The sequence below is a fragment of the Leptodactylus fuscus genome, chromosome 3 (genome assembly GCF_031893055.1).
Source record: "Leptodactylus fuscus isolate aLepFus1 chromosome 3, aLepFus1.hap2, whole genome shotgun sequence".
In the NCBI taxonomy this organism is placed as follows: Eukaryota; Metazoa; Chordata; class Amphibia; order Anura; family Leptodactylidae; genus Leptodactylus; species Leptodactylus fuscus.
In genome coordinates, this window is record NC_134267.1 from 6,108,956 (window position 1) to 6,135,718 (window position 26,763).

Consider the following 26,763-nt stretch of genomic DNA (forward strand, 5'->3'; position numbering starts at 1 on the left):
CTTAGCTCTCCAGAAGTTACAGCAGAATGAATCCTTTATTCTTGGATTAATATCTCTCTCAATATGTCTGGCATGAGATGATCAGTTTTTTTTTTTTTTTTAAAAAAGCACCATGATTTTGCAAGGCTTGGTCACAAGACGTCTATTCTATTTGTGTCTATTTGTGGCCACCCAGTGGTTGTGATATGGATTGCAGTCTGTCAAGTATTTTGCTACAATGTTGCAATGTTGTATTGAATTTTATGATATTGGAGTCTTAGTATTTCATCCCAAAGGTACATGGAAGAGGCAGAGCTTTCATATACAAATGCCCAGCTAAAGGTTAATATAGACTCCTCCTTATATAAAGGATTATATGCATCTCTTCATTTTAGATGATACTTTTACATGCTTGAAAGGATTTTCCGGACCCATTAATTGATTACTTATGGTTAGGATAGATCAACAACTGAAGATCTTTAAGGGTCCAGCACCCGGGATCAGGTGTTTGAAGGGGCAGTGGCACTCCTTGAGGGTCTACTTTTGCTTGACAGTCCATTCAACTTCATATTTATTTGTCATATGGTCTGTTCTCAGCTCAGTCCCATTCAAGGGAATGGGCTTAGCCGGGACACCAAGCATCCATACAAATGTGTTGTCCTTGTGAAGTAGTAAAGAGGCCGCAATGTGTCTATGTAAACAGTTGAACAGCTGGGTAGAGGACCCTTGCCAATGTCATCATGGCTTTCAGACTGCTGGAAATATGGGCAAACATGAGCTCTAGATGCTTCTTCATTGTGATGATATCTAAAAATTCACATGACCAGTCCGGTCAATGAGTATTAATGTTGAAGTCAGTACAGAGTCTCTCTTGAGGGTTTGGGTTCTCTTTGAGAAGATCCAGTTGGTGTAACTTGACGTTGGACTATGGCATGAATGTTATACTTATGGTCAGTTCACACGTGAACTGCCCGCGCGGGTTTTGACACGGAGAGAGATGCGGTGAGCCGCGTCTCTCTCTTGTCAAAACCCGCCTGCCGCGACCATCGCGGTCGCAGCTTTCCCCTCCGCTGTCGGCTCAAATGAATGAGCCAACATAGGAGGGAGCTGCCGGGGGCGGAAGCCACGCGGCTGAGCCCGCGCGTCTTCCGCCTGAAGAAAGGGCATGTCCTTTCTTTTCTCGCCCACCGCTAGCGGAAAAAAAAAGCCCGGTGGTTTACATAGATCACCATTGTAAAGGGGCGGATTTTGAAGCGAAATTTGCTGTCCAAATCTGCCCCTTTGTTTACGTGTGAACTAGCCCTTAATCCACCCACCACTCTTCATGTCATGGGATGGCAGTATAAAGTGTAAAAATAAGTGTATACGGGCCACAGGGTGGCTCAGTGGTTAGCACTGCAGCCTTGCAGCGCTGGAGTACTGGTGTTCAAATCCCTGAGAGTGTAGAAAATCTCATCATTTAATAGAGCAAATGTTCTGAAATATTTGATCTGGTGTTTATCCTGCGTAGCAGGAAAGTGATGCTTGTAATTAGTAAACATCAAACTCGCTGATCAAAAGATTCCGGACTTGTGATCAAGGTTGCTGGAATGCATGTATTCTGATTGAAGGCACAATAATGATGACAGATATGGTCTGGCGCACAGAATCGTGAGCATATGGAGGAAACACGGGTTATTTTAGGAATACACTATATTATTCTTAGGGCACAAGGTGGATACATATGGTCTAATGAAACACAATAAAGTTCTGCAAGCTCCAAATATACTTCATATATCACGCCATGAATGTCAATCTTGTGAAGGGTTTGTTCGGGACTTATATATTGATGATCTATCCTAAGGTCAGTAGGTGTCAGATCCCTTCTAGGGTTGAGCGATCAGGTTTGGAAAAGATCAGATCCCGATCGGCTGTAAAATGATTGGAAATTGGATTTTAAAATCGATCCTGAAATCTCAAGATCGGCTCAACCCCAATCCCTACTGGTCAAATATTGATAACCTATTCTAAGAATGATCAATATAAAAGCCCCAGAAACCCCCTTTAACCTCCAATAGTTTGAGTTTAGTTCTTAATAAATCAATTTAACAGAATATCACATCGTACTACTCAAAACCTTGACATGCTGCAATTCACAGAACAAAAGGAGACAGATCGAGCCTATAATTTTGCGATCAAATATGACAAGGTCATTGTCTTGAAAAGCTGGTCATCTTGACACATATTTTTGGACAAGATAGGTAAGGGGAGGACGTATTCAATAAGAACCTGCTTTACTTATTTCCAAAGAACTGGAATGGGTCCTAAGCATGTAATGAACACAGATACAGGGTTTCATTTTGCTACATTGTCCCTAAAGGAAGCCTTGCTTAGTTCTCATTGACATCAATGTTCAGTCTATGTAATATACCAATGTGACAGATCACTCAAAGTAAGATGTTCCATTTCCCGATTCTCTATTATCAAAAGCTGATGTTTTTTTTTTTTTTTAATATATTTTTTTCTAAATTAGATTAATTTAAATTTGATTAAATGAAATCCCTTGACTATTGGACTGCTAAACAGTGAAACAAATATAGAGTTTGGAATGAGAGATGTATCTCTATACTCTCGAGTGAATCATAGACTACGGTACAAGTAGTGACAATCTGCAAAGCATAAAAAACTAACCACAAGTATATTCATCTGCAGGTTGAGTGACATGTTTTGCCCATATTCACATACTGTACGTTTACATTGCATATTTCCACCCCTAGCTTACATTATATTTTACCCTGCGGCTAAAAATGGGAACTCTCTTCTGATCAGCATCTCTTAAAGTAGATCATTACATGTATATTGTAATTCTGACACCCGCATACGTGAGCTCACCGTGTCTTGAGTTGTTGAAGCTCTTTCCCAGCCTATCCTTAAGTTTCTGCATTTGTCTGCTGCTACAGAATTTCTATGCATAATGGAATCGTAAAAAAATGAAGCTCAGTATGTGTTCTCCTCACATAAGATGGAATTAGGGTATTAGTGTAATGTTGCAGAGTTGATTCATGGGAGTGCGCACGCTGAGTTTTGTATTTTATTGTGATTAACAAAAATTACAACCAAATGTTTTCTATGCCTTGGATCTTTTCTGTAATACTTATCTGTTGCATACTTAGATTTAAGAGCAACGCCGCTGCCAGCTGTAATTCACAGCACTTGGAATAATGCACTGTCACTGAGTATATACGTATATACAGTAAATGAAAGATACTGCTCATTACTACAAAGGCAAGACTCTTTGTACGTAACATACATGTATCGGGCATAGGTTATAATCAGTTCTGGGCAATAGTGAAAAATACAGAATATGGACACCATTGGACTATAGTGCACCAGGTCTCAGATGTGGCTGCTACCTCTAGGCTCATTATGGCTATGCCACCTAAAGTTGCTGATGGGTAGGGACGAGATGATCTAGAGATTTCAGGATTGATTTTATAATCCGTTTTCCAATCATTTTCCAGTTGATCCCAATCATGAAATTTGCTCGGTCGCCCATCCAATGTTTCCCGATCCCAATCGCTCAACCCTAATTGCATATTATATACATAGTAGGGTTGAGCCGATCTTGAGATTTCAAAATCCAATTTCCGATCATTTTCCAGCTGATTCCGATCGTGAAATTTGCTCCATCGCCGATCGGGATCTGATCTTTGCCAATCCCAATCGCTCAACCCTAATTGTATAGTGGGTTGAGCCAATCTTGAGATTTCAATATCCAATTTCCGATCATTTTCCAGACGATCCCGATCGTGAAATTTGCTCGATCGCCGATCGGGATCTGATCTTTGCCAATCCCAATCGCTCAACCTGACTGATGGGGTTCTCTCTGGCCCAGTTCACTTCTGTGCATGGGTTTCCATTCGGGGAGTCTACTTGGGGACCACCCAAACAGAAATCTAATCCCCATAGATTATAATGGGGTCCATGTGGTTTCCAGACCCCATTGTAGTCCATGGGGTCAGTGTGTGTTTTCATGACTTTTCTCTCCACATTTTTCATGGAGAGAGGGGAATGGATTGGCCCAAATGCAGATGTGAACCAAACCTCAGGGTTGTATCAGATGTCTGGCCTCGTTTTAACACATGATCACATGATCGGATCCAGCACCCCACGCCTAAATCAGTCTGACTCCTCACTCCTCTCCTGTGTTCACCTGTACTATGGGGCTACCTTTACTATTATAATGATCTATTCTTCCAGCTTCCATACTACCTACCTAGGGATATTTTTGGGGTTTGCCACTCACAAATTATTATTACACTCTCAGGTTTTTTTTAGACCCATAATATAATAATTGGCCCAGGGAAGGTGCGGAAAAATTATAGGTCATATGCATCTTTCCTGGCATTTTTGGGACCTTCTTAGGTCTTCTTTTCCAAAAACACCAATGTCTTTCAGTCTCCTCTAAAATATCAGTTGCTCTAGGACATGAGGGCATCAACGTCATGATGCTTTGAGGCAGTGTGTCATGACGTTGATGCAGCCACATAGCAGTTGAGATCCAAACACGGTCCTCAAAGGTGACTCGGATTAATGACATGTCAGAGGAGGCTGAAAGCTGTCAGAGGTGAAACATAAAGCTTCATTGCCCCAGTATATAATCTGTACTAGGTCTATGGTTTATAGTACTGGCCTCTTATACTGGGCAGAGATACCTTAAGGGTTCCCTAGGGCTCCTGGGTCTAGGTGTGAATGCGCCCTGTGCACCTCCTCAAGTTAAGCCTCCAAGTACTGTAAAACTTAGAAACTTGATATGAATAAAGCCAACTTTGGCTCTATATACAGAGTGGGGACTTCAGCCATTGGGGTACATGAGCCCTTACTAAACCACTAGCCATGTTCTGTATAAATTCACTCCACCAAAGTTAGGGGACTTTGTTAGGTCATGAAATATGTTAATATTTTTACGATTATGAAATTTGAGCTGCGCCATCCTCGTTACAAAGAAACCGGAATACATTATTTCTTTAGAATGTCTTAATAGCTGAGTTTTTTTTTAATACATAATGCTAATATTATGGAAATATCTGTTCTCCTTGAGCTTCTATAGAATCGTTGGCATTCATTGGTTTATGGAGTTTACACAAAGCTTCGAAAATTGGAAATTTGCAGTCACGCATGGTTCTCTGTGTTTCATGAAGCAAGAAAAAGGGTTTTTGTTCACTTTTGTAAATTGCAGAGACAAAAGAGAAAAATACAAATTCAATCCATCAGTAAAAGTACTGTAACTGATTTAGAATATCAATTATCCATGAACAAGATGTCCCAGACTTAGCGAAATGTCAAGAGACTTGCTCTGGAAAATACAACCCTAAGAGAAGAAAGACGGCTATACGCGCTTCACATTCTTCACAAGACAAATTCTAATTAGCGCTATTTTTTTTTTCTTTGTTTCCAGCACCAAGGAAAAATTGGAGTCAAATTTAATGTGGGAACAGATGACATCTCAATTGAAGAAGTTAATGCAATTATTAATGATGGGAAGTACCACGTAGTACGATTTACGAGAAGTGGGGGTAACGCCACCTTACAGGTCGACAACTTGCCTACAATAGAGCGTTTCCCCGCAGGTAAGAATACTTTATGAAACAAGTTGTAGTAGATTGTATTCCAACAGTTGTCAATTGTAGTCTTGAGGGTAAAAAAAAAATTGAGAATTGAGACTCAGTATTGTACAGTATTAGTGACTGTAGTAGGTGAAGAAAAGCGTTGGATTTGTGGATAGGCTACAAACTTTTTGGGAAATGCATTTCAAAATTTTTACGACCCATGGAAAGGATTTGACAAAAGCTATAACTAGACGAAAAGATTGGAGAATAGGATGTGTTTTTTGTGATCCGTGTTTACTAAAGACAATTTCATAGAAACATAAAGCTGAAGCAATGGTTACACTAAGGTTAATGGGTTCTGTCTGGTATTTTTGATGGTAGGGATGGCTCGGTCTCTAGCTGTATTCTTGCTGTCAAATTTACATCGAAAGAGTTTTAAGGGATTTATCAGTCTCCTTTTTTAAAAAAAAAATAAAAATCCACCAGACCCCTCAAGGCTTTGTCTGAACAGAAATCATTACACGAGTGTAAATAGAGTCTAGAGTTGGCCAACGAATGCATGTTCAGCTGTCAACAATTCCTTGTAATTGCCCCATATGTAGCATAGGAATGAGAAAGAGAGAATTGAGTCTCTTTCAGGCACCTGCTATCTGCTTATCTCCAGGCGTAACAAAGGATCGGACGTGGTGATGAAGTTCAACATTCCCGAGCCTCCATGTCAACATAAACTATAGGCGAGAGGTAGCCAGACCCACCAAGAATAATGGGTTTGGCTGACTTGTCTCTTATTAGTGCGGGGATCTAAACCTTATACTGTATTTTTACAGCTAATACCTTGTAATGTTCTAGAAAATATGTGATAATCCTCATCTTTAAATGTGCTATGGTACTCAAAGACATTGGGAACGTCTTATCTTGGCTAGGGAGTTTCTCAGCAGTGTTGATTGTGCAAAACTGCTGAATGAGCTAGACAGGGACAGGGCATATGTTAATATAAGGAGAGCTGTTAAAATTAACTTTGATCCCCCAGGTGTAGTTCTTGCAAGTGCTATGAAGGGCTCTCATGCTAAAAGGCTCCTGACTAGGGTTGAGCGATCGGGATCTGAAAAGATCGGCGATCGAGTAAATTTCACAATCAGAATTCCGATCCCGATCTTTTCCAGCAGGATCGAGGTAGGAGATTATCTCAAGATCGGCTCAACCCTAAAAGTGACTTTTCCCATAGAGAAGCCTTGACTAGGGTTGAGCGATCGGGATCAGAAAAGAACGGATCCCAATCACGATTGTGATTGGGATTGGCTGGAAACTGATCGGAAATTGGATTTTAAAATCGATCCTGAAATCTCGAGATCGGCTCAACCCTACTCCTGACTGTTCATAGTATAGTGCACTGTGGCCGGAGTATTTCCTTGAGAGATCAAATTCCCCTGCTATCCTTTGCTCTACCTCGTAGTTTTGCACCTTCATTAGTGCTGACAGACTCTCTTTAAAAGCAAAAAGACCTTTTTTTAGACTTGACCATGGCCTAATTATACAAAAATAAAGAATCCTTTACTGCATTAAAGAAGTTGCATAGTGTTTGAACAGAATTGGACTTTCCCTTTAAATATCAATGGTCCCTTATGCACATATTTTCTAGAATACCTACAGTATATTTCATTATTACACACCGAATTGTGAAAAAACTCTATTAACCTCCCAGTTGTCCTTCAGCAATACAAGGACATTGGTAAATGATGGACACGTTTATGGTGGGGAATTTATTAAGATTGGTGGTCTTAATCTTGTGAGAGTTGGAGGCAGATATGGACTGGTCTGTGCACCGGGACCGAGTAAGGGACTGGCCTAGATTTCAGCTATAACTCAATCCAGATTCTGGTGAAAGTTAAAGTAAATCTCTTCCCCATTCTGATCCCTAACTTCTGTTTTAAACTGGCGAGCGAGTTGGAAAATGGACAAAGAAACACATGTTTTGGTGCAAGCGACCATGAACTAGAAAATGTGCCAGATCTAATAACCTTAATAAATTCCCACCATTGTCTATTCCACCCCTATCTAGGGCACCCAGTCCTTCGGCTTTAGTAAACATAAGTGAGTGGGGGGGGGGGGTGAAGGTCTACAATTGCTAAATCCCAATTTTATCTAGACAGACCCTAATAAGACATAAGACTATCCTATATATGAACTGTGTAGTTACTGTAGAACTGAACTTGAAGGATAAAGTTACAATGTGTGAGCAGAGAAAGAGGTATGCCCAAAAGTGACAAATTAGGGAATTGTACATGAAATGTTGCAAAGTAAATGATATTCTTGTTATTTCTTGCTATGTGAATGTTCGATATGATCCTTGAATTTGTTACTATGTGTTATGTTATTGTATGGAATGTTTATTTTGTTATAGATTGAATTTTGCTTATCAATGATAATTATATACAGGCTGTACCTATCAATAGTTGTCAACTGCAAAATTTTATGATATTTGTTAAAGTTTATAATAGATGGCAAATGTATTTGATGAATGTTTTGCATAGTATGTATAGTTACATAGAAAAATATTTGAAACTGAAAGTGCAGCATTGTATTATTATTATTATTATTATTATTATTATTATTATTATTATTATTATTATTATTATTATTGTTATTATTATTATTATTATTATTATTATATACTAAGGTATATTCATTTTTCTGATTTTATTTTTTTACATTTTTATCTTTTCTATATGGGATACCTTCTTGCTGGGGTCACTGTGCAGGGAGGAGCAGCTTAGCTGTCCAAATATATACATCACTTTTCTAATACTCTGTTTCTTATTGACTGGTCTGCACATTACCGAAATTGCTTCATTGCCTGTGTACTAGAGACTCTACGCCAGGGGTCAGCAACCTTCAACACTCCAGCTGCTATGAAACTACAACTCCCAGCATGCTCCATTCACTTCCATGGGAGTTCCAAGAACAGCAGAGCAAGTATGCATGCTGGGAGTTATAGTTTTACAACAGCTGGAGCGCCAAAGGTTGCCGACCCCTGCTCTAGGCCCTGGGACTGAGCTACTGTGCATGTGTGACCACTAGAGATGAGCGAGTAGTATTCGGTCGAGTAGGTATTCGATCGAATACTATGGTATTCGAAATACTCGTACTCGATCGAGAACCACTCGCTATTCGAATGGATCGATGCAGAACCAGCAATGATTGGCCGAATGCTATACAGTCGGCCAATCAACTCTGGTTCTTCTCCTACCTTTAGAAGTCTTCTCCGTGCAGCTTTCCCGCGGCGTCTTCCAGCCCTGAATTCACTCTGCCAGGCATCGGGTCTGGGCAGAGCCGACTGTGCATGCCCGCGCTTCAAGAAAATGGCCGCTTTGACCGTAAGTGGCCATTTTCTTGTAGTGCGGGCATGCGCAGTCGTCTCTGCCCAGGCCCGATGCCTAGCAGAGTGAATTCATTGCCGAATGACGATGCGGGGACGCTGCGCGGAGAAGACTTCTCAGGGAATCCAGCCCGACCCTCACTCGTGGACTTGGTAAGTTCTATTTGATCGAATGTTGCCTACCCCTGTAACGAGCATTTTCCCCCCATAGACTATAATAGGATTCGATATTCGATTCAAGTAGTCGAATATTGAGGGGCTACTCGAAATGAATATTGAATCTTGAACATTTTACTGTTCGCTCATCTCTAGTGACCACCATTACTGGACGTATTAGGTGGACATTCTGAGAGGGAATTAAAAGAACACCAGAGGGCGCTATAATCATTGGCCAATCCTTAATCTATAGGTTACGTTCCCTACCCCTGCTCTATAAGAAGCAGTAGATTGTAGTAGGATTACTCAGTGACTCTTAAATAGACTTTAACTAAGCTTATAGAAGTTTCCAGAATAGGCGGATTGTACAATTACATTGTTACCACTCTGCCTTAAAGATAGAATATTCTCTAAATACAAATGAATCCCTTCCCTGCCTATTTTTTTAGGCGTCTAAAGCTTTTGCAAAATATAAACTAGATCAACAAGTTACAATTCACTTAGAAGATAAGAACATATTAATTTAGACCTGAGCACGTCTACATTTGAGGTATCCATGGTTACCGCCAATGGTACAAAATTAATCTCCATCTTAGGCCACCAGAAAATCCCTTATGTCTAAAACCAAAATGCTAAATAATTCATGTTTCTAAATTACATAGAGTGTATGTAGGGTTCTAACAGTCTTCTGAGCCATCGCAAATCCAAATGATTAATTTTAAGCACCGTACATATTAACGCAGTATGGCTCGCCACAAATTGTGTTTGATTCTATCTGAGAACTTTTAGAATTAAATTGCGTAGCAGTGACACATACTGTAAGTGTGTAATAGCATTTAATCCCGCGCACTTGTGCCAATGTACTTCATCCTCTCTGTCGTACGGGCACAGCACGTTGTGAAAGAACCCGAATGTTTTCTCCATCGGCAGCCGCATTGCATAACCCAGGCTTAAGAAGTAAAAAAGCGCCAAGTTAAAGTCAATTTTACATCTTTCCTCCTACGATCACTTTGCAGCTCGTTCTTATTACACATTTTCTTCTAATATCTAATTTCTAAATAATCATTTTGTGAAACGCATTTGTCCAAGGAACTTTGGAAGATATGTAAGGTTTTACAAAGAGTAATGGAAGAGAATGGAAAGAGAAAGAGAGTCTGTATAGCATTCTGCCAATCAACGCTGGTTCTGCATCAAACCTTAAACTTCAAACAGCTAGTAGTGTTCGATCGAGTACGAGTATCTCGAATACCGTAGTATTCGATCGAACACCTACTTGATCGAACAGTACTCGCTCATCTCTAGTCTTTATCCAACCTCATCTACTATGTAATACTATATAATTTAGGTCCTACGTCAACCATTTATCTAGGACCCATCGTAGCTAAAAGTGTATACATCACCTGCTGAATTGTGTTAGTTTTCAGCTACAATTCATATTATATGTTAGTCAATGACTGTCACTGCCCCTCTATTCACATGAATGCTTGGTTCATCCCAATGTGCATGTTTTCTGATTGTGGTGGCAGATAATGGGGCTTATTTCCATGCTGGATTTTCACTTATTTTTTTGGATCTCGACATGTCATATACAGTATATTACATAGTCAGCCAGCTGGTTTACCCAATATTTGTCCAATGTGTATGGGGACCTTTAGGAGCCCTCACTGCTGAGCTCAGGGCACTTTCTAAACTATTGTTACTTGTTTAATTTACAATTAGCTGGAAAGGCATTTTCAGTCTATCGCACAATACACTAAGCCAGTTAACACCAAAAGCAATTCCATTAGCACACAAGAGGTGAACACAAACACTGATAAAATGCTGTCAATATACACAGTTGCCTGGCTGCTGCCATGGAATACTAATGAGAGCCATGCATATGGCAGATTAAGGCTCAGTTTTATGACCATCAATTTGTTTGTTTTTCATCATGGGATCTCGGAACATTAAAAAGAATTTGTTTTATTAAGGATTAGTCACATTAAAGGAACAGGCAAAGTGTCACAGGAAATCATCCGGTATTATTTTAATTGGGTATGTCCCCACTAGAGATCCTTAGTAGTAATACAGCTTATGCAAACTAAGAGGTGTCATATAAAAGAGATGATTAAAAAAATAAAGTATAATAGATTATTTGCATTTTCTCAATGTACTTAGTTACTGCATTGCTTTAAGCATACTCCCCCTCCCCCTTCCCCCCCCCCCCCCACACACACACAAATAAACCAAATGAATAGCACTCCATGTGGGAAATGTTATGAATTATCTTTCTCCACCTCTTCTATTTCTTTAGACTCTGTCTCCATATTCACTCTACATACATAAGTCTATAGAGAGGGGGAGGGGGAGGAGGACGCTGTCTGCTGATTTATTGCTTCATTTTGTGAAGTGGTAGAGACTTATCTTCAAGACACAGTGTAGCAAAGTGTATCATCAGCAGTTATTTGTGCTTTTTACAATGCCCTCCTCCTTCCCCTCCCCTCTCTATAGAATTTAATATAAAAAAAAGCCTGAGCCTGATAAGTAGAAAAGGTAATGTATTCCTGTAAAAATATATCACAAAGATTATTTGTTTATTTATTTTTTATAATCGTCTGTGCTATTCATTTATGGATGGCGGTATTATCACTAGAGGTAGAAAACTTGACCAGATTATGACCAGAGAGGGAAAAGGGATTCCATAAGTAATTATGATCTCAAAAACAAAAGGGAATATAGACACCGAGCAGACCGTAGTGTAGTATTTTTACAAGCGTTTAGAGCGTTTAAACAGATAAATGACGCTCACCTTGTAGGGTTGTGAGCCCGTGTCACAACTCTGAAATCGCACTACAAGGAGGCCAAAGGGTTATTCTTCGGGTTGAGGCAGCATGTTCCTAACACCACATGGGTGGATAAGCGTATACACAAAGGACCAATCCGGATAAATCCGGCAAAAAAGGAACTGCGCTCTTCTTATTGACAAATACAGATTTATTGGCATCAAACTCACAACGCGTTTCGGGCGCGATAATATATCAGAGTATCTTACCTTCACCGCTGGGAGAGAGGGTTCACAGCCCAGCGGAAAGCACGGTGATTTAAATCATTGGTGGGAGTGGATAGAGGACGCTGCTGCTTCCCGCGCGGGCGCACGCGCACTAAAGTGCACGTGTGCCCGTATCAATCTGCAGCAGCGCGTCTCAAAAAGCAGAGCGCGCATGCGTCTCGGACCGGCACACAGATCTGCGCATGTGCGGGCCGGCCGAGCAGACGCATGCGCGCTCTGCTTTTTGAGACGCGCTGCTGCAGATTGATACGGGCACACGTGCACTTTAGTGCGCGTGCGCCCGCGCGGGAAGCAGCAGCGTCCTCTATCCACTCCCACCAATGATTTAAATCACCGTGCTTTCCGCTGGGCTGTGAACCCTCTCTCCCAGCGGTGAAGGTAAGATACTCTGATATATTATCGATTTTTTATCCTGGAGCTTTTGAGTTGAACTTGTGCTGGACTGAATTGGGCACGGTCCAGTACTGAATTATGGGTCATACCTATTCATTGTTTTTGAGGCCTCCATAACCCCCTTGTTTGGGCATTGGGGAGTATTATATCAGGCAAACGTTAATAGAACAAGTAAAAGGGACTGGTTAGTATATAAAAGAATTTTTTGAAGGTCAGTGTATTTGGGACATGGACTTAAAACTTAAAACTTAAAAGATAGAGATTGTCATCTCCTAACACTACTGTGTGTATATCATGATTTTTTGAACTTTCAAATGTGTTCTATGGCGCATATAGATGCTGGGTATACTTCTTTTGTTTGTTTGTTGATGTCACACTTTATTTTATGTATTTTGATTGTAGAAACTATTACACCTGAAGAAGGGCGTGGTTATACGCCCGAAACGCGTTGTGTGTGAGTTTGATGCCAATAAATCTGTATTTGCCAATAAGAAGAGCGCAGTTCCTTTTTTGCCGGATTTATCCGGATTGGTCCTTTGTGTATAAGTAATTATGACAATTTGTAGCCATCTTCAGCTTGAATCTGATAACTCGCTCTACTAGGAAAACTCACGACAAAAGCCAAAGCAGGTAGAAATGAGCGAGTAGTACTCGATCGAGTAGGTGTTCGATCAAATACTACGGTATTCGAAATACTGGTACTCGATCGAATACTACTAGCTGTTCGAAGTTAAGATGCAGAACCAGGGTTGATTGGCAGAATGCTATACAGTCGGCCAATCAACGCTGGTTCTTCTCTTACCTTTAGAAGTCTTCTCCGTGCAGCTTCCCCGCGGCATCTTCCAGCTCTGAATTCACTCTGCCAGGCATCGGGCCTGGGCAGAGCCGACTGCGCATGTCCGCTTGTAGTGCGGGCATGCGCAGTCGGCTCTGCCCAGGCCCGATGCCTAGCAGAGTGAATTGAAGGTCGGAAGAGGACGCGGAGACGGTTGTGCAGGGAGATGAATCCAGCCCGACCCTCACTCATGGACTTGGTAAGTAGAATTTGATCGATTGTTGCGTACCCTTGAAACGAGCATTTCCCCCCATAGACTATAATGGAGTTCAAAACCCGTTCGAACAGTCAAACAGTGTGCAGCTATTCGAATCGGATTTCAAACCTCGAACATTTTAGTGTTCGCTCATCTCTAAAAGCAGGTGCTAGACATGGGTAAAGGTGCTAGACATGGGTGCAGGTACTAGACACGGGTACAGGGGCTAGACATGGGTGCTAGACATGGGTACAGTTGCTAGACATAGGTACAGTTGCTAGACATGGGTACAGTTGCTAGACATAGGTACAGTTGCTAGACATGGGTACAGGTGCTAGACACGGGTACAGGGGCTAGACATGGGTGCTAGACATGGGTGCAGGTGCTAGACATGGGTACAGGTGCTAGACACGGGTACAGGGGCTAGACATGGGTGCTAGACATGGGTGCAGGTGCTAGACATGGGTACAGGTGCTAGACATGGGTGCAGGTGTTAGACACGGGTACAGGGGCTAGACATGGGTGCAGGTGCTAGACATGGGTGCAGGTGTTAGACACGGGTACAGGGGCTAGACATGGGTGCAGGTGCTAGACATGGGTACAGGTGCTAGACATGGGTACAGGGGCTAAACATGGGTACAGGTGTTAGACATAGGTACTGGTACTAGACATGGGTACAGGGGCTAGACATGGGTGCAGGTGCTAGACATACATGACATGGTGCTAGACATGGGTGCAGGTGCTAGACATACATGACATGGTGCTAGACATGGGTACAGGTGCTAGACACAGGTACAGGTGCTAGACACAGGTACAGGTGCTAGACATGGGTACAGGTGCTATACATGGGTACAGGGGCTAGACATACATGACATGGTACTAGACATGGGTACAGGTGCAGTTTACTTTAAGTATTACTTTTAGGCGATGGTTTAGGGTCTTCAAAGGTGAAGTTCTACTTTAATGAAATGCAGCATCCAGTTATTGCTTTGTTTGTTCCATCTTGTATTTTGTAATGTTTTCTATGGAATGGTAATAATTAGTTGGAGAATGAGATAACAGCAGAGCTCTCCTCCTTCTTCACTGAGGTTAACAGCTTCTTTAGTTTTGCATGAATTTCCCTTCATCCTCCATTTAATGATGATGAATATTTGTGATTTAAGTAATGCCGCACCATCTTCCACACCATTTGTTCTGATGAATACACATCATGGGAAAACCTACAGTATGTCATTTTAATTGCTTCTATTAGATGTCACCATGTACTGTACAATCAGCAGTTTTGTTGTAGACCATTACTCCTTATCTGTTGTCTCTAAGTAACATCTGCCTAAATTACAGATCGCCAGTGTTTGGAGTCTGCTTTATTTATTAATCCGAGCAACTTGGAAACAGAGAACAGCAGTAAATTATAGAAAACATTAGAGAAGGGGATGCAGCAGTAATGGAGTACCAACATTTATTAGGATACAGGGCTACAATAGGGATATAAGTATATTAGCCATGAATTTTATATTCCACATGACTGATAAGCCATATGGTTAAATTGTATGGATGTTTTGTAAACAGTGTCAAACAATTTTGTATTATTGTTTGTTACAGATGTAGCAACATTAAGGTTTTTCTTCTTCTATAGATACATGGCCAGATATATTGTTTATGTCTAAACATAGATGATCTAAAATGTAACAAATGATGCGTTATTGGACACTTCTCTAACTTTATGCCCCCCATTGGTTAGATTCTTTTTGACATTGTTTTGAGTCAATGTTTAAAAATATGTTTTTCTAATTGGAAAGAGGAAATCTCTGCCTCTAGCGCCAACTATTGGAAGGTACATTCCTATAAATCACCTTATAAGAAGACTTGTAACATGACTTGGGATCTAAGCCAAATCAGAGTTTAATTATGGTAATAGGTTTTACTACTATTATTATAAATCTTGGTAGGAACAAGGGTTGAGCCGATCTTGAGATTATTTTAAAATCCGATTTAAGATAATTTTTCAGCTGATGCTATCATGAAATTTGCTCGATCGCCGATTGGGATCTGATCTTTCCCGATAGCTCAGCCCTAGTCAACGCTTCTCTATGGGAAAAGTCACTTGTAGGCTTGAGCCGATCTTTAAATTTCAAAATCCGATTTCAGATCATTTTCAAGCCGATCACGATCGTGCAATTTGCTCGATCGCCGATCGGGATCCGATCTTTCCTAATCCCAATTGCTCAACCCTAGTAGGAACCTCTTGTTCTCGCTAGTTGTGTCTATGGCCACTGGTCCCTTCACTCCAATATATCCAATGAGCACGGCAATGAGGAGCCTGGAAACCCTTCTAGGTGATCCAAACCAGTCTTCGAGCACCCCAATAATTTGCCATATTAGATCCATTTAAATTGTATTAAACAGTGTCCAGATCCCGGGATGTCTAAGCTACTGGAGGATAAATGGCAGCGCCCCGATTTGTAACACTCTTGGGGTCTAAGATAGTGAGGTTTTGGACATCAGGTAGTGACCAGCCCGTCTTAATGTACCTGTAAGAGCTATCTGATATACTGATGGCAAGCCTATATAGAGGATACCATCATTAAGAGATCAGTATTTGCCATTATGAAATAATGGACATAAATATCAGTGAAGTACGGAAATGCTAATCTATTAATACCTCGCCCAATCTCATAGTCAAGCTTAATAGATATCTATGAGCTCATGAAGTTACCACATTCGCTTTTTAGCTTGAAGTCATCTGAAGCTTTTTTGGGAGATGGGAACAGAACAGACAAAAGCCAATTAGATGTTCTCACCAGGAGGAAATGACTATCCTGATCTTCACTAGCATTTGTGGCTTGTGTATTGATGTGGAATGAGCAATCTCCTAATGTGTCGAAAATGGGAACATGAAGGAGCAAGTTAGATGGAAGAAGGGTCACGAAGGGTCTTGAATGGGACAGCAGAAATCAAGTAGTAGACTCCCATCAAAGTAGAGCTTACTTGTGACGTCAAAGACAAAGAAGACAAAGTCACGTTAGTAGATATTCGGTTTCCCATCCTGCTGAGCAATGAGAAATATGGATTTTTGCTCAATGCCATCAATTCTATTGATAAAGACCCATTTTCGCAGAATGCTCCTCCAGTCAATGCTGTTTGTCTTACAGAATGGTATCGATTTTCAGATCTTACATGTCATTTGCAACTGTGAATTGTTTACTTTTGTCTCGTTCCTGATCGCCTTGTTCAATACTTTGTGATGCATTAAAACGTCTTAAATAGATTACCGAGCACCAGGGACCTTTTTTTTTTTTGTTTAGTTTGTTTTTATGGATTTTTTTTTTCGGCAGGATATTTATATGATGTGCAAAACAAAATTATAATAGAATTATATCAAGATAAGTGGTGCGATTTATGACCTTGTAGACAGATCTGCTTGACTTACAAGGATGAAATATGATACATTAGTAATTAATGGGCAATATTAATAAGAGATTAGTCGATTGTTTCTCGTCTGTATTTTTAGGAAACCATTGTATTAACTATTGCATATCTGACCTGGCTATTGCTGCATGCATTGGATTATAAAAAGTATCACAACATCAAAAGTTAGAGTTGTGTATCTATACATCATGTTTGTTTGTCTAAGTGCAGCTTTTAGCAATGATCCAATTGGCTCATTCATTATAAAAAATTAGGTTTAGCCGAGCCCAAAATTTTGGGGGCTCACCACCCACGAATCATTATTATACTTTGGTTTCTCTTCAAGCACATGCACACTTTTCCTCATCACTCCAGGGCTCTGCTATAGAATCCAGTCTTCCTTTCCAGGCGTCCCCATCGTCTTCCGGCACCCTCTGTGATGTCAGCAGACCCTAGCAATGGCATCATGACCCCAATGTCCTATACGCCTCACTTGCAAGTGAACCTTATATTTCCAAATGATTCTTGCGAGGGTTGCCCATCACTAGTGGGTACCCAGTGGTTGTCTTGCAATGGTCAAGGTTTTTGCTAGTATATAATTATCAAATTGTATTGTGAGATATTGAAGTCCGTCAGAAAATTCAAGGAAGATTAAAGTAGACATATCTGTGTATAAAATAAAATTGCAATCCTTAGGATTTAGATACTGTATGAACATAACATAGTTCTAAACATATTACTCAAAATGTGGTCAGTATGTTATTAGGACACGTAGGGGTATATAGGGGGCTCCTTAGCTAACTGAAGCTGCTCATGTAATATACAGATGTGTTTGTCCTGGTGGCTGGACATGTATACATGTATCGCTAGTTTTTATGAAAACCACATCGCAATGAGATATGTTAACCATTTGATGTGTGTCTATATGAATCTGAACCTTCCAAGGTTTATCTTAGAACGTATCAATGTTATACTGGATTGGTTTCATAAGAAATAGGAGTCCTTAACTAAACTGGATCAGCAAAGTGTGGACATATCTGCAAGGAAAACCATTTATTAACATGTCTGCCTTGTCATACTACATTTGGCTTACACTTCACTGGAGATAAAGAGTCTACAAGCCATTTCTCAGTGTCTCCGAGCAGCGCCTTCTAATATTAGTCTTATGTGTAGAGTCTAGTAAATAAGAATATTGTCTTTCACATCACAGGTACATATCGTTAATATTGTAGCATCCATAAAAGTGAATTTCCAACTTTTATCATCCAAATAGTTTTTTGTAGGGTTGAGCCGATCTTGGGATTTCAGGATTGATATTAAAATCCAATTTCCCATCATTTTCCAGCCGATCGCGATCATGAAATTTTCTCGGTCGCCGATCGGGATACAATCTTTTCCGATACCGATCGCTCAACCCTAGTTTTTTGGTTCACATTTCCAGAAAACCCCTTTATGTTTTCCACAACCAACATTTTTTAATATATTCACTTCTTCACTTTCAGTAAAACGTCAGCGCTACACCAATTTTAGCAATAAAATTTTGGCAAGTCTATACTCAATAATAATAAATAGTAGAGATGGGCGAACAGTAAAATGTTCGATATTCGTTTCGAGTAGCCCCGCAATATTCGACTACTCGAATCGAATATCGAATCCTATTAAATTCTATGGGGGAAAAATGCTAATTTCAGGGGTAGGCAACATTCGATCAAATAGAACTTACCAAGTCCATGGGTGAGGGTTGGGCTGGATTCTCCAAGAAGTCTTCTCCGTGCAGCATCCCCGCGGCGTCTTCCGGCTCTGAATTCACTCTGCCAGGCATCGGGCCTGGGCAGAGCCGACTGCACATGCCGAATGCACATACACATGCTACAAGAAAATGGCCGCTTTGACTGTACGCAGCCATTTTCTCGTAGTGCGGGCATGCGCAGTCGGCTCTGCCTAGGCCCGATGCCTGGCAGAGTGAATTCTGAGCTGGAAGACGCTGGGGAAGCTGCACGGAGAAGACTTCTAAAGGTAGGAGAAGAACCAGCGTTGATTGGCCGACTTTATAGCATTCGGCCAATCAACGCTGGTAATGCATCAAATTTTTCCATTCGAATAGCGAGTGGTACTTGATCGAGTACGAATATTTCAAATACCATAGTATTCAATCGAATACCTACTCGATCGAATACTACTCATCTCTAATAAATAGTAGTCTATGCAACTGTTCTTTAATAGGATCACACTAACCAGAGCGATAATACGATGTATAATGTGCACGGGTACAAGTAAGCCATGACAATAAAGTTCCCTTGCTTGGTATGGAATCAGCACCAGCCATGTTAAAAGGTCAGGCAATGTCATTGACTTTTCATGTGGACGGCTGGAAATAGTTCTGCAATCCTAAAGCACCCATCTGCTGTCATTTCCCTGAGCATCTGTTTCTGTTATTTAGAGTATCTGCATACCTTGCCAAAAGCATTCAAAGAAAGTATGTGCAAGTTAGCGCAGCGCCGTTGCAGGAAGATTACTGTTGTACAGTAAAATATCTGGAAGGCAGGAATACACAAATTGAAATGCCACTTCCTGGCTTAGCAGAAAAGTCCTAAGATTCCCTGGGCTGTAGGCTACTGCTGGCACTGCTCTTTTGACACAGAACAGATTTTCTTTATCTCTGAAATGCCATTATTTATTACTACATGTGCCTATGGTGTTTTGTTTGCAAGACCTCTTCCAGACAGCGACCTCCCCTTTGTTTTTCCTGTTATGACTAACCGCGCATAACGTTCTAGAATATGACCTGACACAGATGTGAAAACAGCTGAATTGTTTTTCAGCGCCGTATAACACATTGCAAGCTGAAGGGTGAACCGGGGAGGGAAAAAGAACCTATTAAAAAGTTTCCGGAATATTCAATAAAAGGGAAATACAATATATTCGGAAGCCATTGATTTAGTTACAGCTTATTTTTCGAAAGAAGAGCGGAAATATAACCAGATTGCATTTAGATGCTTGGGATCTGGGGAGAATATCACTCCTTAAGGAGTGAGCACCTTCACAGGCTCATGGAGACTTACAAAGCCATTTTCGCTCCACTGGGGGATTATGGGAAAAATATGCAAATCTGTTTTCCAAGATGTGAAGAGGAAAACAGTGCCTCTGCTTGCTGCCCTCTAGGGGCAGCCTCCTTAAACATCATGCACGCCTTCTTCAACAAGCCTCAATGCTATGATGTGAGGTTTAGCCAAACCAATCAATCTATTCTAGAAGGAAGAGTAGCCCAGCTGTGGACAGCACTGTTTCAATCTGTTGGTTCTCTTCAGCACAGTGTAGAGATACTGGTTTGGCAGAGTGAGAGACTATAGACTAAGGATCTGAGGATAATATCACTCCTTAAGGAGTGAGCACCTTCACAGGCGTACGGAGACTTACAAAGCCATTTTTGCTCCACTGGGGAATTTTCCTATTTACATCTTGGAAAACAGATTAGCATATTTTTATATACCTGATGCTACTAATGCCAAGGTTGGAACCAACCAACCAAGTCAACCTTTTTCACCCACATATTATAATGTCTGCCTTATGATCACATACAGTATAATCACCCTTTATACCCCAACACAGTATATAGGCTGATATATCCCTCTACACAGTATAACATGCTGATTATGATTCCTTTCATAGTATTATGGCCTCCTTTTGCCCCCACAGAATTGAATGAATTGATTGGCCCTCTTATTCCCCTATTGCATGTAATAGTCTTATAATACCATCATAAAGTATTATGGCCTCTTTAAGCCCTTATGCCTTACCCCCCCTTCATGATACTGCTTGAAGGAGCCCAGAGAAACAAGTGGTCAGTATGGATTTCATATTGACTTACTGCTATTAGCTCCCTGGTTTTCCCACCAGTGCTCTTTGCACATATAACCATGTCATTGCAAAGGTAAACAGTCACTATGGGGCCATGGACACCGAGATGGTCCAAATGTCCCCCATCATATAAACTATACCACTATTCTAAATGGCACAAGGATGGCAGGGGCCCATCACAGACTTTTCATTGGGGCTCAGGAGGTTCATGTTAGGGGGCATTCACACGGAGTTTCCATGCACGGAATTCGTGTCAGCATCCATGCATAAATAAAGCCTCCATTGATTTCAGTGGCTTCCGCATGGAAAATGGAACCCATTGAAGTCAATGGGAGGCTTTTTTTTTCCCACATGGATTCTGACGTGGATTCTGCATCAGAATCCAGACCAAAATACTCCTTGTGAATGCCCCCTTATGCGTCTTGATACAATACACTTTAGTTCTTACCAATGGCTTCCAATGGCTTTTGTTTGCTGCAACATGTTATCAGATTCAAGGAAAAGATTGTTAAATCTGTGTATATTAGGTCGGTGCTAGGGAATTCCGAATATGATCTTTGTAGGTGGGATCGAGATCGGTGATTATTTCCCCACAATGCTTTGCTACTGGCCAAGCATTGTGGGAAAAGCTAACAATGTTAGTCTTCACACTGAGTATACGCTCCACTCATTCTGAGCGGAGTGTATACTCAGTGTGAATGCTCCGCTGCGGTTCCATAGGAATGAATGGAAGCAGCCGGCAGACAGCCTTAACCCCCTGCGTACCGGCTGCGTCCATTCATTCTAATGGGAGACTAGTTAACATCTCTAGTAGTCACTTACCTGCAGAGATGGCTGGTCTGGTGCCCGGTGTTCTCCTTCTTCGCCTCGCTGGTCCCGCCTCCCAGGTTAGTGTTTAAAGAGCTAGGAAGAAGGTGGGGCTTGTGGCTTAGGAGAGTGTGGGCGGGTACAGGGCAGGGAGACGTGACGTCTCCCCTCCCAGTACCCGCCCACACTCTCCTAACCCGCCCACACTCTCTTTACCTCGGAGGCAGGGGGCAGCGAGGCGAAGAAGAACGAGAACATCGGGCACCAGACCAGCCATCTCTGCAGGTAAGTGAACACCAGGGGGGACTAAGTAGCCAGAGGATTAATAAAAAAATCCTCTGGCTACTTAGTGATTGAAAAAAAATCACTACACAGCGTGGATTCTAACAATTAAAGTGTTCAATTGTTAGATTCCATGCTGTATAGTGAATAGGATTGTTTTTAAAATCCAATCTCCGATTAGTAAAAAAATCCCATTGACTTGCATTGGGATCGGAATTGGGATCGAAGTCGGGTTCGAATAAAAAATGATCGGAAATCGGATTTGAAAATCGATCCTGAAAAGTCAAGATCGGCTCAACCCTAGTCGGTGCCCTTTTATTTATCATATTCTATGTTAATCTTGGGACTCATTTTATTACAATGCACACGGTCTATTGCCGAATGGTAACTTCACTTTACAATTTGTTCTTATACTTTATATTCCTCCAGGACCCTTGAATGGTCTGAAACGGTTAATACAAAAAGTATTTTCAAAAAACTATATAAAATATCTTTTGAGACGTAATTACAATATTGTAGTAATGAATACCATACAGTGACTGGTTAGCCAAGCTTTGTCATTTTCTCCATCCTTATTAATTTTGCAAAATGACGAATGCTGTAGGGAAACATACCAATGGGAATTTGGACTAAAAGCCGGGCACAATGCTTCCATTATGTCATTGTTCCTAGCTGTAATGCAGGTATTATTTGCGACAAACCTTGTGAAAGCTATTTACCAATGTGAAATGAAGATTGCTCAGTCTGTTAGTGAACTAAAGTCCCAAGCCACGGTCCGCGATCGCTGTCAATTCCTCAATGGTTTTGCAGAAGACGGAGGACTTTGCAATCTTAGCAAAAGTCAAAGGCAAGATGAAAATCTCAAAAGGGAATTATTGTCCTCAGCTTTTCAAAAAAATTCAATGCTTCAGATTCAAATGCGGGATAAATTCCTTGTGGAATATCAACTATGACTGTGATATCATGGTTAATAATAGAAGGGTATGAATGGAAACCAACACATAAAAAATAAGGTTTTTATTCCCAGAGTGTATATATAATACAATACAATAAACTTTTTCTTGTCTATTTTTATTATTTAGAAGTTGTTTGTGTGTATAATACTTCTTTGCGTAGAATTTTACTAGAAACAATCTGTTTCTAGCAAAATCTCTTAAGGATGGGTTTGATTTTTTTTTTTTAAGTCCTTGTCCAAATTTTCTAAAACCTTTAAAGGGTTAGGGCTAGTTCACACGGGAGGCGTAAGGGTGGATTTTGGCACTGAGAGTGACGCGGGTAGCCGCGTCACTCTCAAGTAAAATCCCACCTGCCACAACTGTCGCGGCTTCCCCCTCCGGAATAGGCTCAAATGAATGGGCCAATTCCAGAGGTTGCTCCTACCAGGTGGACGCTGCAGCTCAACGAGTCATGGAATCCACCTGAAGAAAGAACAGCCTGGTGGCCTCTATAGACCACAATTGTGAGGGGGGCGGTTTATCACGTGGATAACATGCCATAATCCACCCCCTCTGTGCCCATGTGAACTAGCCCTTATTTTCATTTTGGTAAATCGTTGCCCAAATGGGAATAACTGGTCCCATGTCCAAGACCCTATTTCAGGATTTACAGGGAGAGCTAAGCAGTTCCCGTACCTTCCAAAGAGGAAAATAGGATTTACAGAAACCACGTGGCATATCTGGTTACACTGTATTAGTAACTGTAAAGCTATGTAAACCACGAATCTCAGCAATGTTACACTGTTTCAGCAGTCCTCATTCTCGTCTATGGGGCTTATGGGAAAACCATAGAGCCTCCATGCTTGGATGTTGATGTTTCTCCAGCCCTACACATCAGGATGGAGAGCAATTCCTTTTAGTAACCTTCTAGTAACCTCCCATGATCATTGACAGCCTTCAGTCGGTAGCAACATATGTTGGAGACTCTGCGGTAGAGTGGGGTTAATGGCTGCCTTAGCTTGTTGCCTTACCGACAGCTTTATTTTTAGAGCAGTCTCTGACCCCAGCATTTAACCTTTTGATATCCGCAGTCTGACAAGAGCATGATTAAATTAGAAACCTTGGCTACAGGGCTTCCCGATGACCCAATGAAGGGCTGGGTGGCTTCTTTGTAGTCAACCATGGGGGCCAAAATAATATTACATTAAATATGTTGGGTGTTCCCAAAATTCAGATTTCAAATAGATTGAAGATGGCCCAAGCTGGATGGTGGTAAATGTATTCTCACTTGCTTGTTCCTATAATTACAATCCCTTGGCAATGCCTAGAGCCCTGGATATGGTTTATGATGATTATTTTTACTACGTTATGTATTTGAGGGATATACGTGTCTTACAATTACAGTAGATGTGCTTTATCATTGATGTGATTTTTTTTGTTATTTATTGTGTTATTTGTATCAATCACTGTTTGTTCCTTTCGGTTCTTTCCTACACAACACATCTTATTTTGAAATAAATAAATCAGCTTCCGGAGAACCCAGAAAATCCACATAGCGAATCTTCTCTTCTGACCTTCCAATAATAACGTATGATAAAGTTGATTGACTGCTTTTGTCAGTCATACAAAAAGATTCAATTCAACAGTTTGACCTTTTTTTGCCTTTTGTGGCATTCCTGTAGCACTTCACGTTATTAGTTTACTTTGAAGGGAACTGTCTTGAAGGAACTCTTTGAATAACTGGAAGATTGACAATGCGTCTCCAGCCGGAACACACACATATTACAGTCAGGCGATTGATGCTCCTTTTGTTTTTGCCTAACACAATGGCACAATTGTGTAGCAAGTCAATTATGGGGACTGGATTTGAGGACAAGAATAAACTATTGGTCTTTGCAACCAAGCAATTTACCCATCCGTCAAAATCGTATACATTTTATAGTCCTCAGATAGACTTGTATGTGCCCCAGATTCTTCAACATTAGAGAGGTTAACTATAGATAATAAGACAGACTTGCAAAAAAGAACCCACATTTTCTTTAATGTACCGTATTTTTCAGACTATAAGACGCACTTTTTTTACCCCAAATTTTGGAGGAAAATGAGGGTGCGTCTTATAGTCCGAATGTGGGGGGAGGAGCGGATTTACAGCATGGCCGCGCTACTGCCACCGCTGGTTTTCTGCAGCGGCAGGAGCGTGACAATCTGCAGGCCCCGGCAGCCGGTCTATTACAGCAGATGCCGGGGACTGTCTTAGCTGCCGGGGCCTGCAGATTGCCACGCTCCTGCCGCTGAAGAAAACCAGCGGTGGCAGTAGCGCGGCCATGCTGTAAATCCGCTCCTCCTCCGCAGGTCCCGGCAGTTTAAAGTTATCCCCGGGGCCGGTCCCCACCGGCCCCATACCTTTAGTGAGCCGACCTGTTCCGATGACAGCCGGGAGCCTAATGAAGGCTCCCAGGCTTGTCATAGATATATATTACTATCGCGGCTGGTCTATGACACTTCGCGATAGTAATGTATAGAATCTCCCATAGACGGCAATACACTTGTATTGCCGTCTATGGGACTTGCAATCAAATGATTGCAGGTTCAAGCCCCCTAGGCGGGGGATAATAAAATAGTAAAACAAAAACAACAAAAAAAAAAAACACTTAAAAAAATATAATAAAAAATAAAATAAATAAAAGTTCACTTCCTTTCCCTAGAATACATATAAAAGTATAACATTACTGTGCTAAACCGCCAGGTTTTTCTCACTGTTTTGCCTCTGATTTAAATAAAAGGTGATCTAAGCAATAAACATTCCCCAAAATGGTATAACTAAAAAGTACACCTGGCCCCACAAAAAAAACCCACACCCTATACATCTCCGTACAGCTGCAGGGTCACCTGTCAATGTGGCCTTGCAGCTGTTCCAAAACTACAACTCCCATACATTAAATATTTTACCATTTTTTGCCTGAAAATTTTTTTTCCCTATTTTTCTCCTCTAAAAACTTATAGTCCGAAAAATACGGTAGGTTGCGAGCCCCATATAGCAATCACAATGTACATTTTTGTTCCTATCAGTATGTCTTTGTAGAATGGGAGGAAATCCACGCAAACACTGGGGAACATACAAACCCCTTGCTCATGTTGCTCCTGGCAGGATTCAAACCCGACTCCAGCGCTACTAAACTAAAGAAATAAATAAACAAATCCATGTTCTTCCATTAAGCATATATTTATTTTAGTTAATTTTTAGTATTTTATATTCAAATATATTATTATTATTATTATTATTATTATTATTATTATTATTATTATTATTATTATTATTATTATTATTATATTTTCCTATCTATTAGAATCCCCTCCTTGTGTACACCAAATAAATTGTTATAGTTTATTATTATTATTATTATTATTATTATTATTATTATTATTATTATTATTATTATTATTATTATTATTATTTTATTGTACGTTTTTATTCCATGTCTTCTGAGCTCTATGACACCTACAATATTTATATGACTTTAGACTTTTTCGGTCTTCAAGCCCTGAACTAATACAATGTAGCTGTTTACAATTCTACCAAAGTAGGCAATGTCACAAACACAATTCCCGACAAAACTTTGACCTGTGTTTTATTTTCACCTCATCGCATTCCCAGCGCCGAAATGATTTCTTCTTGACAACAAATAGATGTCTTCAATTAAGCTTTATGCTCATCATTTGTTCCCTTTTATATCAGTAGTGACAAGCATGTATATTGGCAAATACCTAGCACTTAAAACTTTTGTAGCGTCGAATATCACGGCAGATATTTTATATGGAAGATGATAGCGTACAGATAGTTTCATTTGTACATTGTATTGCCTCTTCACATTTTACTGGAGTACATTTATTTGATGGATAA

At 40.7% G+C, this 26,763-nt stretch overlaps 1 protein-coding gene across 18 annotated transcripts in view; it reads left to right on the plus strand.

The window, feature by feature from the left end:
- The window catches only part of NRXN1 (neurexin 1), a 1,231,735-nt gene that overhangs the window by 1,102,128 nt on the left and 102,844 nt on the right, over positions 1–26,763 (plus strand). For all 18 annotated transcript variants that reach the window (XM_075266983.1, XM_075266984.1, XM_075266994.1 and 15 more), the window contains one exon: positions 5,417–5,588. In XM_075266983.1, coding sequence (XP_075123084.1) covers positions 5,417–5,588 — 172 coding nt within the window. The remainder of the gene's footprint in view (positions 1–5,416; positions 5,589–26,763) is intronic.